General features: G+C 39.9%; 1 protein-coding gene and 1 pseudogene across 3 annotated transcripts in view; one reads left to right on the plus strand and one right to left on the minus strand.

Annotated features, from left to right (window-relative positions):
- Positions 1 to 25,290, minus strand: part of CFAP53 (cilia and flagella associated protein 53) — a 76,362-nt gene that overhangs the window by 39,942 nt on the left and 11,130 nt on the right. For both annotated transcript variants that reach the window (XM_082640987.1, XM_082640988.1), the window contains exon 4: positions 2,946 to 3,249. In XM_082640987.1, the coding sequence (XP_082497113.1) occupies positions 2,946 to 3,249 (304 nt within the window). The remainder of the gene's footprint in view (positions 1 to 2,945; positions 3,250 to 25,290) is intronic.
- Positions 3,412 to 23,433, plus strand: LOC309815158 (BAG family molecular chaperone regulator 1-like; annotated as a pseudogene). Its single transcript has 2 exons — positions 3,412 to 3,561; positions 22,535 to 23,433. The product of its transcript is annotated as a BAG family molecular chaperone regulator 1-like (transcript).

Here is a 25,290-nt window from a genome sequence, read left to right on the forward strand (position 1 = left end):
CCCCTGCATTGTAAGGTGGATTCTTTACCACTGGACCACCAGGGAAGTCCCTGGGACATATTTTAAAACAAAAACAGAAGGGGGTAGAATATAGGAAATAAACATGTCAAAATGCAACAGCTGCTGAAACTGGGAGATCAGTACATGAGTATGATCATTGTACTCTCCACTTCTGTGCATTTGAAAATGTTCATATTATTATTTAATATGACATTACTGTTATAACAAATGTTATAATTATAACATTAAAAAGGGTGGAATAACATTCTTGAAATTACAAAATAATAGAGATAAAGAACCCATCAGTGGCTCCCAGGGGTTAGGGTTGAAATAAAATTTATATTTTAAGGTAGGACGAAAATGTAAACATAAAATTCTCTCTCGGGCTTCCCTGGTGGCGCAGTGGTTGAGAGTCCGCCTGCCGATGCAGGGGACACGGGTTCGTGCCCCGGTCCAGGAAGATCCCACAAGCCACGGAGCCATGGCCACTGAGCCTGTGCGTCCGGAGCCTGTGCTCCGCAAAGGGAGAGGCCACAACAGTGAGAGGCCCGTGTACGGCAAAAAAAAAAAAAAAAAAATTCTCTCTCTCTCTGTCCGTTTGGGCCTCCTCCCTCCCCCTTTACAGTGCAGTGTGCATCTCCATTATACATTAACCAGACCTCCTCAAAGATGGGAATGCCTACTTCATGGCAAAGATCAATTTTTTTTTCTTTCTTCTGACGCCAGCAGTAGAACTTTATAGAAGATTAATATTCTTTCCCAACTCTGTAAGGGGTCATGGTGACTTAGTGCTTGCTTTGTACATGCTTACCCGGACTATGTATCTTTGGTGAACTTATGTAAAATGTCAGTGTGTCATTTTGATGTATGATCCTCTGTCTTGAAAATGTATATGACTGTGCCTTCAACTACTAACAGGTGGAACAATTCTCAGAGCTTCTGAGAGTCTGTCTCTTGTATTATAATCCTTAGTTTGGCTTGAATAAAATTCTCTTTTTCTTCTTAACTTGATTGTTAATTGAATTGTCTTTGACAGAGGTTATAACAATAAAGGAGTAGCTGGAAGGAGTTTCTTTGGATGACGGAACAATTCTGTATCCTGATTCAGTAGCGGTTACATGAATGTAGTGGTTATATATGGTAAAATTTCATAGAACTATACCTCTTCCTCCAAAGAGTGCATGTAAAAGCTGGTGAAATCCAAAGAAGGGTTTTTTAGTTTAGTTAAATAAGGGAGTAACTTTAGTTGAAAGTACTATACCAGTATAAGTCTTTATAAGTCTCTCTATATAATATTTGGTTATGTAAAGGTACACAGAAACTCTAATATTTTTGGCAACTCCTTGTTAAAGTTATTTCCAAAAAAAAATTTTTTTTAAGTAAGGTAGAAATAGAGATAGCTAGGTGTGCTATAAAAAATAAATATTTTGTCTTTGCCCCTGGTTCCTGGCACATAGCTCCTAACACCCTTGGAATCTCCAAAGTGATAAGATTATCTTTTGTAGCCTAATGAGATGACCAGTGGCTGGACCCCCTAGATAGCTTCAGGATGGGAGATGATAACTAGAAAGACCAAACCATGTGATCGGAGGGTTGGAACTTTAGCTCCACCCCTTGACCTCCAGGGAGGGAAGAGGGGCCAGAGATTGAGTTCAATCACCAATGGCGATTGAATTAATCAATCACGCCCATGTGATGAAACCTCCATAAACCCCCAAATGACGAGGTCCAGAGAGTTCCTGGATTGAACGCATCAAGGTGGTGGGGGCCTGGAAGCTCTGTGTACCACCCCACATACCTTCCCCTATGCATCTCTTCCATTTGACCATCTCTGAGTTGTATACCTTACAATAAGCTGGTAATGGTAAGTAAAGCACTTTCCTAAGTTCTATGAGCTGTTTTAGTGAATTACTGAAACTGAGGGGGAGTCATGAGAACCTTGGACTTTGTAGCCAAGCTGGACAGAAGTGTGGGTAACCTAGGGACCCACTACTTGTGATGGGTATCTGAAGTGAGGGCAGTCTTGTGGGACTAAGCCCTTCAACTTATGGAGTCTGACACTAACTCCAGATAGTATCAGAACTGAATCAAATTGTAGGACACCTAATCAGTGTCTGCAGAGCATCAGAGTATTGTCTGACGTGAGAAAAAAACCCACTCATTTGGTGTCAGAAGTGTTGTGAGTAAAACTGGCTCACTAAGTATCTTACACCAGAGGAGGGGGTATATATAAGGCCATTTGGGGGCCACTATGTTGATTTTCTTAGAGATCTTCTACTAAACTCTTCAAAATAAAACAATCTTAAACCCAGAGAAGATTTCTGGGCTCTGCATGTACCTTACCTTTGATGTTTCTTATGGTTTCAAATTTCAATACTTGGGATTTCCCAGGAAAATGTTACCATCTTCCTAAATTTAGTGGTATTAAAGTATCAGATGTTGAAGGCGTATAAAATTGCTACCTTTTTGAGTGCTTGCACACATTTCCATTGACAACTCTAATTTGTATATACTAGGGGTAGTGATCTTGTAGGAACAATATTATTGATGCTGGTGGTCTGGGGGGTCACTGTGGCTGTTGTATAAGCACTTTATATAGGATTTGGAAACTATCAATTATCCATATCAAAGAATGGGGGGATGTTGCCAAATTGCCACTAGGCTTCATTGGCACTGCTGATGATTATCCCATTTCATCCTCACAACAAAGACAAGTGCCCTTTGCCTCATTTTGTAGATGAGGAAAAAATCACAGTAGTGAAGTAACTTGCCCTATACAATGAGATGGCACTGTCAGCTGGGTCTTGGAATCCAAGGCTCTGACCATGGTCTGTTGCTCTGTGAACGAGCCTTGGCCATCAGGCAAACTACAGTAGCAGGCGGGCAAACTGTGTATTCTAGCCACTGAGTTCATCGTCCTACCACAAGCATTTCAAAAGACCCACCACAAGGCGCGCCTCCTCCTCCTTCAGCCGCCGTGCTGCCTGCCTTTGCGCCTGGATGCTGGTGATCTGGGCATTCAGCCCCAGCCGTGTGTTCTCCACCAGCTCTCTCTGTCTCCTCGCCTCTTCGGCTTCTCGCTTCTCTTTGGCCAGTCGGTCTTCCTCCCAGAGCTTGAAGAACATCTGCTCTTCCACCAGCTTCTGCCTTTTCAGCTCCTCCTTAAATGCTATCTGTGCTTTCTGATCCTTGCTCACTGCCTTCTGATGGATACAGCACAACTCAACACGGAGCTCCTCACAGCGTTCCCTGAAAGGACAATTTAAAAAAGAAACCCAGCCTTTCCTAAGACATTGCTTTCTTTAGGCACAAATCTGCACAGTCAGACACTGAAGTAAGAAAGTTAAAGACCTGGATGTAGGCCATCTGAGCACCGGGAACACAGAAGGGAGCAGCAAGGAGGCAGGCACCATGACGCCACAGACAAAGTACAGGCACTGGAGGCAAGCAGAGCAGGCTTTGAAATCTGGTTTTGATATTTCCTATGTGACCTTAGATCAAAAACTCGATCTATCTGAGCCTGTTTCTATATCTGTGAAAGAACTGACTTTCAAGGTTCTGGTAAGGATCAGAGATAGATGGATATAAATACCTAGTAGGTAACAGGAACTCAGTAAATGGTAACTACTATTATTACTATAGAGGAAATAGAAGAGGGACGAGTCCCTGCAACATTACAAGTAGATTAAGGCTTTGGTAGAAAGAGACTCTGCATGTACATCCAAGAAAAGACCCAAGGATAGAGTTAGCATATCATGGTGATGTTTCCCCATTGCATCTGGATTCCTGGCAGGTCACACACCCACTGAAGGGGTTTCTGCCAGAGTTGAGAAGACAGCCCTCTTGTTGCCTTTTCACAACCAGGCTTGTGTCACCATTCAAGAAGAAATGCTCTTTCAGTAAGTGTTTGGACCTCATCCTTTCTTTCAGCCTCAGTAATTTAAATTTCTTCAAATGTTCTTGATTGAGCCCATTTTTAATTTAAGAGCTGTGAAATTATTTAGCAATATTTTCAAAACCCTACTCTCCCCTTCCTCCCTACCCCCTCCCAGACCAGACTTGTTAAATCAGAATATTTAACACATCTGTATTTTTTAAAAGCTCCTCAGATGGTTCTGACATAGAGCCAAGTTTGAGAACCTGTGACAGAAGGCAATGTTTTTTATAACCATCAAGTCTTCCTGGTTTCTAAATCAAATTCTACACCAAGAAGCTAAAGTTTGGAGAATGGGCTCAATAAAGAACTTTTAAAGAAATTCGAGTTGTTAAGATTGAAAGAAAGGATGAGGTCTAAACTCTTATTGCAAGTGGTCAGTATCACACAAAATGAAACCCCCAAAATACACTTTAACATTTAAAAAAAACTAATTCAGCTGTCTGAAATTCATCAGTGAAATTCTCAGAATTGGCCATGATAACTTATTAAAGTCCTTCCCAATCCTATGATTCATACTCTAACAAAGGTATTCAATTAATGGAAATCTAAAGCCTAAGGATAATAAGTATGGCTTATATTTTTTAATTCTTATTTAAACTCAACTCTTTCTTCCTAAGTATAAAACTAATACATGTTCATTGCAGAAAAACTAGAAAATATAGAAAAGTATGAAGACACTAAATATAACACGTAATCCTACTATCAGGAGATAATCACTATTAGCATGTTAATATATTTCTTTCCAGTCTTATGTATGTGCATTTTTACTAGAACTGGAGTTATTCTGCATATCTATATCTCCTTGTATCTTAATTTTCCCACCTAATGCTTCCTCGTGAAATATTCTTTAAAACAATTCCTAACCTTAGAACTTTAGTATAGTTTACTAAGCTGCATAACAGAGGCTACAGCCTATAAACATATCACAGTTTACTTAAACATCCCCCTATTTGATGAACATATAGGTTATGTCTAACTTTTATTACAATGGTGCAATGAACATTGTTTCTGTAGCTCTTTCCGTTTATTGCTAATGATTTTCTTAAGGTGATTCCTTCCTTAATGTGAAATCTAAGAGTACAAAGACGTTCTTAAGGCAGTTGATGATACATGCTGCCGAGAACTCCAGAATTAACACATTATTGACCAGAGATGTATTAATACATCTTTTGTTACCTGAACATTATTGACCAGAGACGTATCAATATGGTTTTAGAGAGAGATACAATTAACAGCACCATGCGAAGTTGTTACAGCTTAACATGGATCACAACTTATGATTGTCGTTATCATTCACATGTTGCTTAGTTAGGTTTTTGTTCCAACCCTGTGTATATTATAAATGCAAGTTTATTACCATAAAATTTTCAAAGATACCGCACCGCGAAATGTTGAGTGAAGGAGAAGAATTGTTCGGTGAATGTTATGCAGCTACTTTCTCTCTGACTGTCCGAGCGACAGATATGCTAGTGTCTCAGAAGAGGATACTTCTTCAGAAAACAGTTCTGAGTCAGGTGACGTGGATAGTAGACCCACAAAAAGACAACAAACCACAGGGATCGATTCTGATACGGAAAGCGAAAATGAAACGCACGGTGCTAGAGAATGCTCCTTTGCTTCTACAGAAGAGTGGGCTGAGGGCAACATTTCACAAAAACTAGAAGGCTTTAGAGGTGTGTCAGGTACAACTATTGAATGTAATAACCCTCACAGTATTAGCAAAATAACAGAATTAATGTTTGGTAATGACTTTTTCAAGTTGGTCGCTTCTCAAACAAACTTGTATCACCAACAGAATGAAAAATCATATAAAAATATGGTAAGGCTTTAAAATGGACTGATGTAACCAATAGTGACTGAAGAAGTTTCTTGGATTAATAATTTTGATGGGACAAATAAGAAAGTCACACTGGAAAGAATAGTCGGTTGATCCCTTACTTGAAACCTATCTTTCCAAAGATTATGACGAGAAGAAGGTTTGAACAAATAATGACATTTCTTCACTTTAACGATAACTTGGAAACTCCACTTCCTGCAGACAGAATTTCAAAAGTTAAGCCTCTTTTGGGTTATTTTCTACCAAAATTTCAATTGATCTATACACTCAAACAAGAGCTATCATTTGATGAGGCAATGATAAAGTGGAGAGGACGACTCAGATTCAAAACCTATAATCCCGGAAAACTTACAAAATATGGAATTTTGGTCAGGATGGTTAGCAAAAGTGAAACTGGATATATATGCAACCTTGAGATTTACATGGGTGAAGAAAAGAAACTTCAAGAAACAGTTTCAGTCCTACAACCTTATCTTAGTTCATGGCACCATATTTACCAAAACAATTATTACAACACTGTGTCCACATCTGAAATATCGTTGAAAAATAAAACCAGAGTTTGTGTGACTATAAGAGATAATCGTGGTCTACCAAACCAATTAAAGGATAAATCTAAAAATCTACAGAGGGGAGAAATGACATTCTTATGGAAGGGAGGAGTGATCCTTCTTATATGGAAAGACAAGAGGTTAGTCCGCATGGTGACAGCTATTCATGACGACTCCATAGCATCTACAGGAAAGGAAGACAGGAGGAGTGGCCATCAGATAACTAAGCCCACTTGTCTAATAGAGTATAATAAATATATAAGGAGTTGATCGATCCAATCAATGCCTGGAAAACTTCAATATCCTCTGAAAAACTCAAAAATGGTATAAGAAAGTGGGTTTCTATTTGAGTAATTGCAGTTTATTCAATGTGTTTAAATTTTATTGTAGCTTTAATGCACAGAATAAAATGACTTACAAGCAATATTTGTTAGCAGTAGCTAGAGAATTGGTAACTGAGCATTCTGGTGAATGTAGTGGTAGTCCCACACCTGGTCCTTCTTGTGGAATTTCTAAAAGAGCCCCCTGCAAAGATCTACCTTGTCAACTGTCAAGTAAAATAAAATAACATATTCTAGAGGAAATAATATCCACAGGACTAAAAAAAAAAAAAAATGTCACCAGAAAGTGTAGAGTCTGCTCTTCCAGGGGAAAGTGCAGTGAAACATGGTATATTTGTAATAGATGTTCTGTTCCCCTGCACCGAGGTGCCTGCTAGGGCCTATCACACTCTAACGAAATATTAGAATGCTTTCGTAAGACATGTACAAAGTTTCAAATAAATACATTAAGTGCAAAAAAAGTTGTTGATATTTACTCAAACGTGGGTGTTTCAATATTCACTTACAAAACAAATCTTTGGCCACAGGCATTAGTTTATGCAAAAATTCCCCAGTCAATAATGTGTTAACACTACATGAATGAGCTCATATCATAAACATTCCTTTAGATCAGTAGGTCTTCAAGCTTTTTTGATTACGTATGTCTTTCAGTAAAAAAACTTCTAAGCACCCACAACATTGCTTATAAATTATATGAGGTTATTAATATGTAACTATATCATATAAATTATTTATATGCAAAAATTAAAATTAAAATAGATGAGCTAAAAACATCAAATAGAATATCTATCTATTTTAATGATAATAATCATTAATAAGAGGAAAACTTTTTGTCAGTGCTTCACATGGTACTTTCACACATAAAATCTTATTTCATCCTCATAAGTGCCTTATAACTTAGATGGGGCAACAAGTATTATCCCAATTTTAGAGTTAAAGAAATCGAAACCTGGCACTTCCCTGGTGGTCCAGGGGTTAAGACTCCACACTCCCAATGCAGGGGATCTGGGTTCAATCCCTGGTCAGGGAACTAGGTCCTGCATGCCACAACTAAAAGATCCCATGTGCTGCAACTAAAGATGCTGCATGTGGCAATGAAGATACCACATGCCACAACTAAGACCCGGTGCAGCCAAGTAAATAAATAAATATTTTTAAAAAAGAGGGACTTCCCTGGTGGTGCAGTGGTTAAGAACCCTCCTGCCAATTCAGGGGACACGGGTTCGAGCCCTGGTCTGGGAAGATCCTACATGCTGTGGATCAACTAAGCCCATGTGCCACAACTATTGAGCCTGCACTCTAGAGCCTTGAGCCACAACTACTGAGCCCATGTGCCATAACTACTGAAGCCCGTGGACCCAAAGCCCATGCTCCAGCACAAGATAAGCCACTGCAATGAGAAGCACGCACATTGTAATGAAGAGTAGCCCTTGCTCACCGCAACTAGAGAAAGCCCACGCACAGCAACGAAGACCAAACGCAGCCAAAAATAATTAAATAAAAAATAATAATAAAAGAAAAGAAAGAAAGAAGTAGAAACTCAGGGAGCCTAAGTATCTTTCCAAGCCACAGAGCCAGGAGTAGTAATATTATTAGCAACAGTTATTAAGTGCTTACTATTTACCAGGCACTGTTCTAAGCACTTTACATGTCTGAACTCTTATGATCTTCATAACAACAAATGTTGCAACAAACACTATTGTAAGCTAATTATTATTATTATTTTATCCCCAGTTTACAGATGAGGAAATGAAGGCACAGAGCTGTTAAGTATCTTACGTAATTTCATACATTCAATATGTAGTAAAGCAGGGACTGAAGACCTGGCAGTCTGGTCCTGGAGTTCCTTGGTACTTCATTATATCATCAAGTGTTCTGACCACACAACCTAGGATATTCATTTAATAAAAACACCACAAAATACTAAAAAGCCAAAAAAATTCCTTCCTTAATCTGGGGTCCAATCACTGTGTACATTTAAAAAGAAATCTGGGGCACAGAGGGAACATACCTCAACATGATAAAGGCCATGTATGACAAACCCACAGCTAACATCATACTCAACAGTGAAAAACTGAAAGCATTTCCACTAAGTTCAGGAATAAGACAAGAATGCCCACTCTCACCACTTTTATTCAACAGTTTGGAAGTCCTAGGCACAGCAATCAGAGAAGAAAAAGAAATAAAAGAAATTCTAATTGGAAACAAAGAAGTAAAACTGTTTGCAGATGACATGATACTATACATAGAAAAATCCTACAGACACCACCAGAAAACTACTAGAGCTCATTGGTGAATTTGGTAAAGTTGCAGGATACAAAATTAATATCAGAAATATGTTGCATTTCTATACACTAACAACAAATTATCATAAAGAGAAATTAAGGAAACAATCCCATTTACCATCACATCAAAAAGAATAAAATACCTAGGAATAAACCTACCTAAGGAGGTAAAAGACCTGTACTTGGAATGCTAAAAGACTCTAATGAATGGAATTGAAGATGACACAATGAAATGGAAAGATACACGGTGTTCTTGGATTGGAATAATTAATATTGTTAAAAAAGGATCATACCACACCCAAGGCAATCTACAAATTCAATGCAACCCCTATCAAAATACCAATGGCATCTTTCACAGAAATAGAACAAATAATTTTAAAATCTGTATGGAAACACAAAAGACCCCAAATAACTAAAGCAATCTTGAGAAAGAAGAATACAGCTGGAGAAACCATGCTCCCTGACTTCAAACTATACCACAAAGCTACAGTAATCACAACAGTATGGTACTGGCACAAAAACAGACACACAGATCAATGGAACAGAATAGAGAGCCCAGAAATAAACCCATGAACTTATGGTAAATTAATCTATGACAAAGGAGGCAAGAATATACAATGGAGAAAATACAGTCTCTTCAATAAGTATTGGGAAAACTGGACAGCTACATGTAGAATAATGAAATCAGAACATTCTCTAACATCATATATAAAAGTAAGCTCAAAATGGATTAAAGATCTAAATGTAAGAGTGGATACCATAAAACTCCTAGAGGAAAACATAGACAAAAGACTCCTTGACATAAACCATACCAATATTTATTTGGATCTGTCTCCTAAAACAAGGGAAATAAAAGCAAAAATAAACAAACGGGACCCAATTAAACTTAAAAGCTTTTGCACAGCAAAATAAACCATCAACAAAATGAAAAGACAACCTACTGAACAGGAGAAAATATTTGCAAATGATATGACTGATAAGGGGTTAATATCCAACATATATAAACAGTTCATAAAATTCAACATCAAAAGAAAAGAAAAAAAAAGCCCGATTAAAAAATGGGCAGAAGAACTGAAGACATTTCTCCAAAGAGGATATGCAAATGGCCAAAAAGCATATGAAAAGATGCTCAGCATGGTTAATCATCAGGGAAATGCAAATCAAAACCACAATGAGGGGATTCCCTGGTGGTCCAGTGGTTAGCACTCCATGCTTTCACTGCCAAGGGCCCAGGTTCAATCCCTGGTCGGAGAATTAAGATCCCACAAGGCATGAGGCATGGCCAAAAAAAAAAAAAAGAAAGAAAGAAACAAAACCACAATGAGATATCACCTTGCACCTGTCAGAATGGCTATCATCAGGGGAGACCTTCAAGCTGGCAGAGGAGTAAGACGTGGAGATCACCTTCCTCCCCACAAATACATCAGAAATACATCTACATGTGGAACAACTTCTACAGAACATGTACTGAATGCTGGCAGAAGACCTCAGACCTCCGCAAAGGCAAGAAGCTCCCCACGTACCTGGGTAGGGCAAAAGAAAGAAGAAAAAACAGACAAAAGAATAGGGACAGGACCTGCACCTCTGGGAGGGAGCTGTGAAGGGGGAAAAGTTTCCACACACTAGGAAGCCCCTTCACTGGCGGAGACAGGTGGCAGAGGCGGGAAGCTTCAGAGCCACGGAGAAGAGCACAGCAACAGGGGTGCAGAGGGCAAAGCAGAGAGATTCCAGCACAGAGGATGGGTGCTGACTAGCATTCAACAGTCTGAGAGTCTTGTCTGCTCACTTGCCAGGGTAGGTGCGGGCTGGGAGCTGAGGCTCGGGCTTTGGAGGTCGGATCCCAGGGAGATAACTGGGGTTGGCTGCGTGAACACAGTCTGAAGGGGCTAGTGCACCACAGCTAGCTGGGAGGGAGTCCGGGAAAAAGTCTGAAACTTCCTAAGAGGCAAGAGACCATTGTTTCGGGGTGCATGAGGAGAGGGGATTTAGAGCACCGCCTAAACGAGTTCCACAGACGGGCGCAAGCTGTGGCTATCAGCATGGACCCCAGAGACAGGCATAAAATGCTAAGGCTGCTGCTGCAGCCACCAAGAAGCCTGTGTGCAAGCACAGGTCACTATCCACACCTCCCATCCCGGGAGCCTGTGCAGCCCACCACAGCCAGGGTCCCGTGATCCAGGGACAACTTCCCCGGGAAAGCACACGGTGCACCTCAGGCTGCTGCAACGTCATGACAGCCTCTGCCGCCGCAGGCTTGCCCCGCATTCCATACCCCTCCCTCTCCCCGGCCTCAGTGAGCAAGAGCCCCCGAATCAGCTGCTACTTCAACCCTGTCCTGTCTGGGTAAAGAAAAGACGCCCTCAGGCACCCTACACACAGAGGCGGGGCCAAATCCAAAGCTGAACCCCAGGAGCTGTGCGAACGAAATAGAGAAAGGGAAATTTCTCCCAGCAGCCTCAGGAGCAGCGGATTAAACCTCCACAATCAACTTGATGTACCCTGCATCTGTGGAATACCTGAACAGACAATGAACCATCCCAAAATTGAGGCGGTGGACTTTGGGAGCAACTGTAGACTTGGAGTTTGCTTCCTGCATGTAATTCGTATCTGGTTTTATGTTTACGTTAGTTTAGTATTTAGAGTTTATTATCATTGGTAGGTTTGTTGATTGATTTGGTGGCTCGCTTCCTTTTCTTCATATATATATATATATATATATATATATATATATATATTTCCTTTTTCTCTTTTTGTGAGTGTGTATGTGTATGATTCTTTGTATGATTTCATCTGTATAGCTTTGCTTTTACCATTTGTCCTAGGGTTCTGTCTGTCCTTTTTTTTCTTTTAGTATAGTTTTTAGCACTTTTATCATTGGTGGATTTGTTTTTTAGTTTGGTTGCTCTCTTCTGTATTTATTTCTTTTTTAAATTACTTTTTAATTTTTAATAATTAAAAAATTTATTTTAATAACTTTATTTTCTTTCTTTCTTCCTCCCTTCCTTCCTTCCTTCCTTTCCTTCCTTCCTTCCTTCCTTCCTTCCTTCCATCCTTCTTTCTTTCTTTCTTTTCTCCCTTTTCATCTAAGCCATGTGGTTCACAGGGTCTTGGAGCTCCGGCCAGGTGTGAGGCCTGTGCCTCTGAAGTGGGAGAGCCGAGTTCAGGACGTTGGTCCACCAGAGACCTCCTGGCTTCACATAATATCAAACAGCAAAAGCTCTCCCAGAGATCTCCATCTCAATGCTAAGACCCAGCGTCACTCAATGACCAGGAAGCAACAGTGCTAGACACCTTATGCCAAACAACTAGCAAGACAGGAACACAACCACACCCATTAGCAGAGAGGCTGCCTAAAATCATACTAAGTTCACAGATGACGCAAAACACACAACCGGATGCAGTCCTGCCCACCAGAAAGACAAGATCCAGGCTCATCCACCAGAACACAGGCACTAGTCCCCTCCACCACGAAGCCTACAAAACCGACTGAACCAACCTTAGCCACTGGGGGCAGACAACAAAAACAACAGGAACTACGAACCTGCAGCCTGTGTAAAGGAGACACCAAAACACAGTAAGTCAAGCAAAATAAGAAGACAGAGAAACACACAGCAGAGGAAGGAGCAAGGTAAAAATCCACCAGGCCAAACAAATGAAGAGAAAATGGGCAGTCTACCTGAAAAAGAATTCACAGTAATGATAATAAAGATGATCCAAAATCTTGGAAATAGAAGGAGAAAATACAAGAAACGTATAAGAAGGACCTAGAAGAAATAAAGACCAAACAAACAATGATGAACAACACAATAAATGAAATTAAAAATTCTCTAGAAAGAATCAGTAGCAGAATAATTGAGGCAGAAGAATGGATAAGTAACCTGGAAGATAAAATAGTGGAAATAACTACTGCAGAGCAGAATAAAGAAAAAAGAATGAAAACAACTGAGGACAGTCTCAGAGACCTCTGGGACAACACTAAATACACCAACATTCAAATTAGAGGGGATCCAGAAGAAGAAGAGAAGAAGAAAGGGACAGAGAAACTATTTGAAGAGATTATAGTTGAAAACTTCCCTATATGGGAAAGGAAATAGTTAATCAAGTCCAGGAAGCACAGAGTCCCATATGGGATAATTCCAAGGAGAAACATGCCAAGACACATATTAATCAAACTATCAAAAATTAAATAAAAGAAAAAACATTAAAAGCAGTAAGGGGGGCTTCCCCGGTGGCGCAGTGGTTGAGAGTCCACCTGCTGATGCAGGGGAAACAGGTTCGTGCCCCGCTCCGGGAAGATCCCACATGCTGCAGAGCGGCTAGGCCCGTGAGCCATGGCTGCTGAGCCTGCACGTCTGGAGCCTGTGCTCCACGACGGGAGAGGCCACAACAGTGAGAGGCCCGCGTACTGCAAAAAAAAAAAAAAAAAAAGCAGCAAGGGAAAAGCAACAAATAACATACAAGGGAATCCCTATAAGGATAACACCTGATCTTTCAGCAGAAACTCTGCAAGCCAGAAGGGACACGCAGGACATATTCAAAGTGATGAAAGGGAAAAACCTACAACTAAGATTACTCTATCCGGCCAGGACCTCACTCAGATTCAACGGAGAAATTAAAACATTTACAGACAAGCAAACACCAAGAGAATTCAGCACCATCAAACCAGCTTTACAACAAATGCTAAAGGAACTTCTCTAGGCAGGAAACACAAGAGAAGGAAAAGATCTAAAATAACAAACCCAAAACAATTAACAAAATGGTAACAGGAACATACATATCAATAACTAACTTAAATGTAAATGGATTAAATGCTCCAACCAAAAGACATAGACTGGCTGAATGGATACCAAACAAGACCCATATATATATTGTCTACAAGAGACTCACTTAAAACCTAGCGACACACACAGACTGAAAGTGAGAGGATGGATAAAGATATTCCATGCAAAAGGAAATCAAAAGAAAGCTGGAGTAGCAATTCTCATATCAGAAAAAATAGACTTTAAAATAAAGACTATTACAAGAGACAAAGAAGGACACTACATAATGATCAAGGGATCCATCCAAGAAGAAGATATAACAATTGTAAATATTTGTGGACCCAACATAGGAGCACCTTAATACACAAGGCAAATGTTAACAGCCATAAAAGGGGAAATCAACAGTAACACAATCATAGTAGGGGATTTTAACACCCCACTTTCACCAATGGACAGATCAGCCAAAATGAAAATAAATAAGGAAACACAAGCTTGAAATGATACATTAAACAGATGGACTTAATTGATATTTTATAGGACATTCCAGCCAAAAACAACAGCATACACTCTCTTCTCAAGTATTCATGGAACATTCTCCAGGATAGATTATATCTTGGGTCACAAATCAATCCTTGGTAAATTTTAAAAAATTGAAATAGTATCAAGTATCATTTCTGACCACAACGCTATGAGACTAGATATCAATTACAGGAAAATATCTGTAAAAAATACAAACACATGGAGGCTAAACAATACACTACTAAAAAACCAAGAGATCACTGAAGAAATCAAAGAGGAAATAAAAAATACCTGGAAACAAATTACAATGAAAACACGATGACCCAAAACTTATGGGATGCAGCAAAATCTATTCTAAGAGGGAAGTTTATAGTAATACAATCCTACCTTAAGAAACAAGAAACACCTCAAATAAACAACGTAACTTTACACTTAAAGCAATGAGAGAAAGAAGAACAATAAAACCCCAAAGTCAGCAGAAAGAAAGAAATCATAAAGATCAGAACAGAAATAAACGAAATAGAAAAGAAGGAGATGATCTCAAGATCAATAAAACTAAAAGCTGGTTCTTTGAGAAGATAAACAAAATTGATAAAATATTAGCCAGACTCATCAACAAAAAAAGGGAGAAGACTCAAATAAACACAATTAGAAATGAAAAAGGAGAAGTAACAACTGACACTGCAGAAATGCAAAGGATCATGAGAGATTACGACAAGCAACTATATGATGATAATATGGACAACATGGAATTATGGACAAATTCTTAGAAAACCACAACCTTCCGAGACTGAACCAGGAAGAAATAGAAAATATGAACAGACCAATCACAAGCACTGAAATTGAAACTGTGATTAAAAATCTTCCAAAAAACAAAAGCCCAGGACCAGATGGCTTCACAGGTGAATTCTATCAAACATTTAGAGAAGAGCTAACACTGATCCTTCTCAAACTCCTCCAAAATATAGCAGAGGGAGGAACACTCCCAAACTCATTCTACGAGGCCACCATCACCCTGATACCAAAACCAGACAAAGATGTCACAAAGAAAGAAAACTACAGGCCAATATCACTGATGAACATAGATGCAAAAATCCTCAACAAAATACTAGCAAACAAATTCCAACGGAACATTAAGAGGATCATACACCATGATCAAGTGGGGTTTATCTCAGGAATGCAAGGATTCTTCAATATATGCAAATCAATCAACGTGATACACCATATTAACAAAAGGAAGGAGAAAAACCATATGATCATCTCAATAGATGCAGAGAAAGCTTTCGACAAAATTCAACACCCATTTATTATAAAAACCCTGCAGAAAGTAGGCATAGAGGGAACTTTCCTCAACATAATAAAGGCCATATATGACAAACCCACAGCCTACAGTGTCCTCAATGGTGAAAAACTGAAACCTTTTCCACTAAGATCAGGAAGAAGACAAGGTTGCCCACTCTCACCACTCTTATTCAACATAGTTTTGGAAGTTCTAGCCACAGCAATCAGAGAAGAAAAAGAAATAAAAGGAATCGAAATTGGAAAAGAAGTAGTAAAGCTGTCACTGTTTGCAGATGACATGATACTATACATACAGCATCCTAAAGATGCTACCAGAAAACTACTAGAGCTAATCAATGAATTTGGTAAAGTAGCAGGATACAAAGTGTTTGTTTGTTTGTTTGCAGTATGCGGGCCTCTCACTGTGTGGCCTCTGCCATTGTGGAGCACAGGCTCTGGACGCGCAGGCTCAGCAGCCATGGCTCATGGGCCTAGCCGCTCCATGGCATGTGGGATCTTCCCAGACCGGGGCACGAACCGTGTCCCCTGCATTGGCAGGCGGACTCCCAAACACTGTGCAACCAGGGAAGCCCCAGGATACAAAATTAATGCACAGGAATCTCTGGCATTCTTATACACTAATGATGAAAAATCTGAAAGCGAAATTAAGAAAACACGCGCATTTACCACTGCAACAAAAAGAATAAAATATCTAGGAATAAACCTACCTAAGGAGACAAAAGACCTGTATGCAGAAAATTATAAGACACTGATGAAAGAAATTAAAGATGATACAAATAGATGGAGAGATATACCATGTTTTTGGATTGGAAGAATCAACATTGTGAAAATGACTCTACTACTCAAAGCAATCTACAGATTCAATGCAATCCCTATCAAACTACCACTGGCATTTTTTACAGAACTACAAGAAAAAAATTTCACAATTTGTATGGAAACACAAAAGACCCCAAATAACCAAAGCAATCTTGAGAACAAAAAAAGGAGCTGGAGGAATCAGGCTCCCTGACCTCAGACTATATGACAAAGCTACAGTAATCAAGACAGTATGGTACTGGCACAAAAACAGAAATATAGATCAATGGAACAGGACAGAAAGCCCAGAGATAAACCCACGCACATATGGTCACCTTATCTTTGATAAAGGAGGCAAGAATATACAGCGGAGAAAAGACAGCCTCTTCAATAAGTGGCAATGGGAAAACTGGACAGCTACATGTAAAAGTATGATATTAGAACACTCCCTAACACCATACACAAAAGTAAGCTCAAAATGGATTAAAGACCTAAATGAAAGGCCAGACACTATCAAACTCTTAGAGGAAAACATAGGCAGAACACTCCATGACATAAATTGCAGCAAGATCCTTTTTGACCCACTGCCTTGAGAAATGGAAATAAAAACAATAACAAACAAATGGGACCTAATGAAACTTAAAAGCTTTTGCACAACAAAGGAAACCGTAAACAAGATGAAAGACAACCCTCAGAATGGGAGAAAATATTTGCAAATGCAGCAACTGACAAAGGATTAATCTCCAAAATTTACAAGAAGCACATGCAGCTCAATAACAAAAAACAAACAACCCAATCCAAAAATTGGCAGAAGACCTAAATAGACATTTCTCCAAAGAAGATATACAGATTGCCAAGAAACACATGAAAGAATGCTCAACATCATTAATCATTAGAGAAAAGCAAATCAAAACTACAAGGAGATATCATCTCATACCGGTCAGAATGGCCATCATGAAAATATCTACAAACAATAAATGCTGGAGAGGGTGTGGAGAAAAGGGAACCCTCTTGCACTGTTGTTGGGAATGTAAATGGATACAGCCACTACGGAGAACAGTATGCAGGTTCCCTAAAAAACTACAAATAGAACTACCATATGACCCAGCAATCCCACTACTGGGCATATACCCTGAGAAAACCATAATTCAAAAAGAGTCATGTACCACAATGTTCACTGCAGCTCTGTTTACGATAGCCAGGACATGGAAGCAGCCTAACTGTCCATCAACAGATGAATGGATAAAGAAGATGTGGCACATATATACAATGGCATATTACTCAGCCATAAAAAGAAATGAAATTGAGTTATCTGTAGTGAGTTGGATGGACCTAGAGTCTGTCATACAGATTGAAGTAAGTCAGAAGGAGAAAAACAAATACTGTATGCTTACACATATATATAGAATCTAAGAAAAAAAATATCATGAAGAGCATAGGGGTAGGATGGGAATAGAGCATGGACTTGAGGATATGGGGAGGGGGAAGGGTAAGCTGTGACAAAGTGAAAGAGTGGCATGGACATATATACACTACCAAACGTAGGGTGGATAGCTAGTGGGAAGCAGCCGCATGGCACAGGGAGATCAGCTAGCTGGTTTGTGACGACCTAGAGGGGTGCAATAGGGAGGGTGGGAGGGAGGGAGACTCAAGAGGGAAGAGATATGGGAACATATGTATATGTATAACTGATTCACTTTGTTGTAAAGCAGAAAGTAACACACCATTGTAAAGCAATTATACTCCAATAAAGATGTTAAAAAAATACTAGCAAACAGAATCCAAAAGCACATTAAAAGGATCATACATCATGATCAAGTGGGGTTTATCCCAGGAATGCAAGTATTCTTCAATATACTCAAATCAATCAATGTGATACACCATATTAACAAATTGAAGGAAAAAAACCAAATGATCCTCTCAATAGATGCAGGAAAAGCTTTCAACAAAATTCAACACCCATTTATGATAAAAACCCTCCAGAAAGTCGGCATAGAGGGAACTTACCTCAACATAATAAAGGCCACGAATGACAAACCCACAGCCAACATTGTTCTCAATGGTGAAAAACTGAAAGCATTTTCTCCAAGATCAGGAACAAGACAAGGTTGTCCATTCTCACCACTATTATTCAATATAGTTTTGGAAGTTTTAGCCACAGGAATCAGCGAAGAGAAACAAATAAAAGGAATCCAAATTGGAAAAGAAGAAGTAAAGCTGTCACTGTTTGCAGATGACATGATACTCTATATAGAGAACCCTAAAGATGCTACCAGGAAACTACTAGAGCTAATCAACGAATTTGGTAAAGTAGCAGGATACAAAATTAATGCACAGAAATCTCTGGCATTCCTATACACTAATGATGAAAAATCTGAAAGTGAAATTAAGAAAACACTCCCATTTACCATTGCAACAAAAAGAATAAAATATCTAGGAATAAACCTACCTAAGGAGACAAAAGACCTGTATGCAGAAAATTATAAGACACTGATGAAAGAAATTAAAGATGATACAAATAGATGGAGAGATACACCATGTTTTTGGATTGGAAGAATCAACATTGTGAAAATGACCCTACTACCCAAAGCAATCTGCAGATTCAATGCAATCCCTATCAAACTACCACTGGCATTTTTCACAGAACTAGAACAAAAAATTTCACAATTTGTATGGAAACACAAAAGACCCCGAATAGCCAAAGCAATCTTGAGAACAAAAAATGGAGCTGGAGGAATCAGGCTCCCTGACTTCAGACTATACGACAAAGCTGCAGTAATCAAGACAGTATGGTACTGGCACAAAAACAGAAATATAGATCAATGGAACAGGATAGAAAGCCCAGAGATAAACCCACGCACATATGGTCACCTTATCTTTGATAAAGGAGGCAAGAATATACAGAGGAGAAAAGACAGCCTCTTCAATAAGTGGCGCTGGGAAAACTGGACAGCTACATGTAAAAGTATGATATTAGAACACTCCCTAACACCATACACAAAAGTAAGCTCAAAATGGATTAAAGACCTAAATGTAAGGCCAGACACTATCAAACTCTTAGAGGAAAACACAGGCAGAACACTCCATGACATAAATCGCAGCAAGATCCTTTTTGACCCACCTCCTAGAGAAATGGAAATAAAAACAAAAATAAAGAAATGGTACCTAATGAAACTTAAAAACTTTTGCACAGCAAAGGAAACCATAAACAAGACCAAAAGACAACCCTCAGAATGGGAGAAAATATTTGCGAATGCAGCAACTGACAAAGGATTAATCTCCACAATTTACAAGCAGCTCAATATCAAAAAAAGAAACAACCAATGCAAAAATGGGCAGAAGACCTAAATAGACATTTTCCAAAGAAGATATACAGATTGCCAACAAACACATGAAAGAATGCTCAACATCACTAATCATTAGAGAAATGTAAATCATAACTACAATGAGGTATCACCTCACACCGGTCAGAATGGACATCATCAAAAAATCTACAAACAATAAATGCTGGAGAGGGTGTGGAGAAAAGGGAACCCTCTTGCACTGTTGTTGGGAATGTAAATGGATACAGCCACTATGGAGAACAGTATGGAGGTTCCTTAAAAAACTACAAATAGAACTACCATATGACCCAGCAATCCCACTACTGGGCATATACCCAGAGAAAACCATAATTCCAAAAGGGTCATGTACCACAATGTTCACTGCAGCACTGTTTAGAATAGCCAGGACATGGAAGCAACCTAAGTGTCCATCGACAGATGAATGGATAAAGAAGAGGTGGCACATATATACAGTGGAATATTAGCTATAAAAAGAAATGAAATTGAGTTATTTGTAGTGAGGTGGATGGACCTAGAGTCTGTCATACAGAGTGAAGTAAGTCAGAAAGAGAAAAACAAGTACTGTATGCTAACACATATATATGGAATCTAAAAAAAAAAGGTTCTGAAGAAACTAGTGGCAGGACAGGAATAAAGACGTAGACGTAGAGAATGGACTTGAGGACACAGGGAGGGGGAAGGGTAAGCTGGGACGAAATGAGAGAAGGGCATGGACATATATACACTACCAAATGTAAAATAGATAGCTAGTGGGAAGCAGCTGCATAGCACAGGGAGATCAGCTCAGTGCTTTGTGACCACCTAGATGGGTGGGATACCGAGGGTGGGAGGGAGATGCAAGGGGGGGGGATATAGGGATATATGTATACGTATAGCTGATTCACTTTCTTATACAGCAGAAACTCACACAACATTGTAAAGCAATTACACTCCAATAAAGATGTTTAAAAAAAAAGAATGGCTATCATCAAAAAGAACATAAATAACAATGTTGGCAACAATGTTGCATTATTGGTAGCAATGTAAATTAGTGCAGCCACTGTGGAAAACAGCATGAAGGTTTCTCTAAAAAGTAAAAATAGAACTACCATATGACCCAGCAATTCCAGTCCTGGGTACATATCCAAAAACAAAAAACAAACACTAATTCAAAAAGACACACACACCACAACGTTCATAGTAACAGTATTTATAACTGTCAAGATATGGAAGCAACCTAAGTGTCCATTAACAGATGAATGGATAAAGAAAATATGGTATATATATATATACAATGGAATACTACTCAGCCATAAAAAAGAATGAAATTTTGCCATTTGCAGCAACATGGATGGACTTGGAGAGCATTATGCTAAGTGAAATATGTCAAATAGAGAAATACAAATACCGTATGATATCACTTACATGTGGAATCCAAAAAAATACAAGAAACTAATGAATATAACAAAAAAGAAGCAGACTCACAGATATAGAGAACAAACTATTGGTTCCCAGTGGGGAGAGGGAAGGGGGGAAAGGCAATACAGGGGTAGGGGATTAAAAAAGTTTTTTTCATGATGTACCAACTTTTTCTCTGTGAAAGACACCCCTAAGAGGAAAAAAAAAAAAAACAAGCTATAGACTAGGAAAAAATATTTCTAAACCACATATCCTACAAAGGACTCATATCTGGAATATACAAAGAATTTTCAAAACTTAACAGCTAATCCAATTAGAAAGCGGGAAAAGATATGAAGAGACACTTCACCGAATTGAATGTACACATGGCAAATAAGCATATGAAAAGTTGTACAACAATACCACCCATTAGGGAAATGCCAATAAAGGTGGCAATGAGATATCATTACACACCTGTGCTCTAACAGTGACAGTATGAAAAGCTGGCAAAGATATGGAAAAACTTCATCTTTTACACATTACTGGTAGAAATATAAAATCGTACAGCCACACTGGAAAAAATTTGTCAGTTTCTTACAAAATTAAGCATACATATAAGACCCAGCATATGGCAATTATCCTAGAGAAAGGAAAACTTATGTTCACACAAATGTTCATATCAGATTCATTTATAATAGTTAAAAACTAGAAACAATCAATAAGTGAATGGTTTATAGAAACTTAAGTACATCCATGCAATGGAATACTACTCAGCAATAAAAAGGACAAACTACTGATACATGCAGCAGTTTGGATGAACCTCAAAGGCAATTCATTAACTGAAAAGAGCCAATTTCGAAAGATCACATATTGTATGATTCCATTTATATAAAATTCTTGAAATGATGAAATTATGGAGACGGAAAAGGGATTAGAAGTTGCCTGAGGTTAGGAATGATGGGGGTGACAGTGGTGGCTGTGACTATAAAGGGGAGCACAAGGGAGACCTTTAAGGTGATGGAACAGTTCTGTATCTCGACTATGGTGGGGGAGTAGATGGATCTACACATGTGATAAAATGGCACAGAATTATATACATACATTATACCAATGTCAGTTTCCTTGTAGGATATTGTGTTAGAGTTACATAAGATATAACCATTGGGGGAAACTGGGACTGTAAGAATACATGAGATTTTTGTACTATCTTTGCAATTTCTGTGAATATATAATTATTTAAAAATAAAAAAATTTTAAATCACTGGTTATCTTGTCACTGTTATTCATTTCATTTCATTTCATTATTATTACTGAAAATAATTTTGCTGTTTAGAAGACTTGGAGCAATAAAAATGACCCGTTCGAGGGTGTCAAATATTCTAGGTATGCCACTGAATATACCTAAAAGAAATGAATGTGCTTGTCCACCAGAAGACACATACAAGAATGTCCACAGCAGCGTTATTTATAAGAATAAACTGGGGGGTGGGCAACTAGTGCAGGTCTGGCGGAGCGCGGCGGCGCTCGGAGATCGCGAGGCGACCGGGAGCGGCTGGGCCCCCGGCGGCGCGCCCCTCGGCTGGGCCGGGAGCCGCGTCAGTCGGTGCCCCCAGGCGAGCGCGGTCCGCCTCCCTCCCAGCGATCAGCCGTCCGGAGTGTGACCAGAGGGCAGGCCGGATCCACCAGGGGCGCCGCCGCCTGCGCTTGCAGGCCGCGGGTGAAGAAGAAAGCACGGCCTCGCTCGGCCCGGAGCGAAGAGGTGGCCCGGAGCGAGGGAATGGCGGCAGCCGGGCTCAGTGTAACCGTCACCCACAGCAATGAGAAGCACGATCTTCAAGTTATCCCGCAAGAGGGCTGTAGTGAACCAATTGTCCAAAACCTGGCCCAGGTTGTTGAAAAGGCCACAGGGGTCCCGCTGCCTTTTCAGAAACTCATATTTAAGGGAAAATCTCTGAAGGAAATGGAGACGCCATTGTCAGCACTTGGAATACAAAATGGTTGCCGGGTCACGTTAATTGGGAAAAAGAACAGTCCAGAGGAAGAAGTTGAAATAAAGAAGTTGAAAGATTTGGAGAAGTCTGTGGAGAAGATAGCTGACCAACTGGAAGAGTTGAGTAAAGAGCGTACTGGAATCCAGCAGGGTTTTCTGGCCAAGGATTTGCAAGCTGAAGCTCTCTGCAAACTCGACAGGAGAGTAAAAGCCACAATCGAGCAGTTTATGAAGATCTTGGAAGAGATTGACACACTCGTTCTGCCCGAAAATTTCAAAGACAGTCGAATGAAAAGGAAGGGTTTGGTGAACAAGATGCTGCATGTGATACAGTGGAGCACAGCCTCTGCCAGGAGACGGAGGGACTGCAGGCCACAAACTTGGCCTTGGCTGACTGAGGATCACAGCAGACAAGGATAAGGCCACCTCCTCAGGAACCGTAATGTGCCCTTCAGGAACCCTGGCCCAGTCCAGACCCCCTGCTGAGCTCTGCCCACCCACCCAGTGTACAGTGCGGGGGGGAGGTCCCAGGGCTCCTTGGGCATATCCTTCTACAGCTTTTCCCTCTGTACACCCTCCCCCGGGGCAGTTTCAGTTTCCTGGGCTTTCAACCACCTCTGCATGCTGTTGGCCGCAAATCTGTCTCTGGCCTGGACCTCTGTCTTAGACTCCAGGCCTGTTCATGTGATTGTCCATTGTACATCGCCACTGGGATGTCCCAGAGGCTCCACTGTCCATGAACATCATCGCCCCACAAACTTGCCACACACACCCTGCCCCCCGCCACATGGCACCACCAGCCACCCAAGCCTACAAGTTAGAAACCAGCATGTTGTTCTTGCTTCCTTCCTGCCTGTGAACCCCTCACATCCAATCTCACAGCTTATCGATTCTATGCCCAATGTAGCCATGAGTCTTTAATTATCATGATCGTTTTCCAAGTTAGGACAGTGTCCATCTGTCTAGAGTATTGCAGCTTCCAAAGACTTTCTTCTCTTCTGTGTTCTCACTTAGCTCTGGCCAGCTCAAGGTCTTATGAATGAAGAAATGAGACCAAATAGGAGATCCGATGTACCAAGGTCATGTTCTGGCCCTGCTCGCTCTAGACTCATTTCTTGCCTCTCCCCCATTCTCCTTTAAATGAGAATGTACTCCAGCATACCCACCTTCTTATATTTCCTGAAATATAAACTTTCTTTCCCTTCTAGATCTTTCCAAACTCATTTCTCTACTTGGAATTACCTTCCCTTGTTTCTTCTTTTTCCTACCTAATTTCTACTTATCCCTCAGGGCTGAGCTGAGGTGTCACCTCCCCTGGGAAGTCTTCCCTGCCTTGTCCTTGCCTGGTACCCACAGTACCCTGTGTGCCCCCATCTGGGCCTTTAGCATTCTGTGCTGCCGTTGGCTGACCTTAAGCTTGGCTTCCCCCTTAGACTGACTGTTTGCCCCAGGAGCCGGTAATGCTGTCTAGCTTATTATGCCCTGTTGTATCCCCAGTGCCCAGCACACAGTAGGTGTTCAATAAATAATTGTTGGCTGGAAAAAAAAAGAATAAACTGGAAGTGACTGAAATGCCTATAACCTGGAAGATGAATAAACTGTGGTATATTCACACAATGGAATACTAAAAGGAAGAGGAGGGGAAAGGAGAGGAAGAGGAAAAATTTCATCTCACTTTATGTATACATTAAAGCCTCAATTATATTTTCAGTAATGGGGCCTGATTTAGCATCCTTGATCAAAATTTAACACCGCCCCTTCACCCTTATAATGAATTAAAACTATATTTGCTGTTCTGTATTAAAGAGTTGGTGGTATTACATTAAAAACACTGAAAACAGTTGGATTTCAAATGAATTATGGTAGTCTCCCTTATCCACCATTTCACTTTCTACAGTTTCTATTACACACAATCAACTGTGGTCTGAAAACATTAAATGGAAAACTCCAGAAATAAACAATTCATAAGTTTTTCAATTGTACTCTGTTCTAAGTAGCGTAATGAAATTTGGCACCCACTTGGGATCTCCAACCGTCAACATTTTCTGCTCCTGACATCAACCATCAACATCGTCATTGATCAATGATCCAAGATCACTCGAAGCAGGTGATCCTGCTTCTGACGTGTGGTCAGAAGGCCAGTAGCCTAATGCTACATCACAACGTCTACATCATTCACTTCACTTCATCTTACTTATCACATAGACATTTTATCATCTCACATCATCACAAGAAGGGTGAGTACAGTACAATAA

Source organism: Mesoplodon mirus, assembly GCF_964341445.2.
Source record: "Mesoplodon mirus genome assembly, chromosome: 13".
Taxonomy (NCBI): Eukaryota; Metazoa; Chordata; class Mammalia; order Artiodactyla; family Ziphiidae; genus Mesoplodon; species Mesoplodon mirus.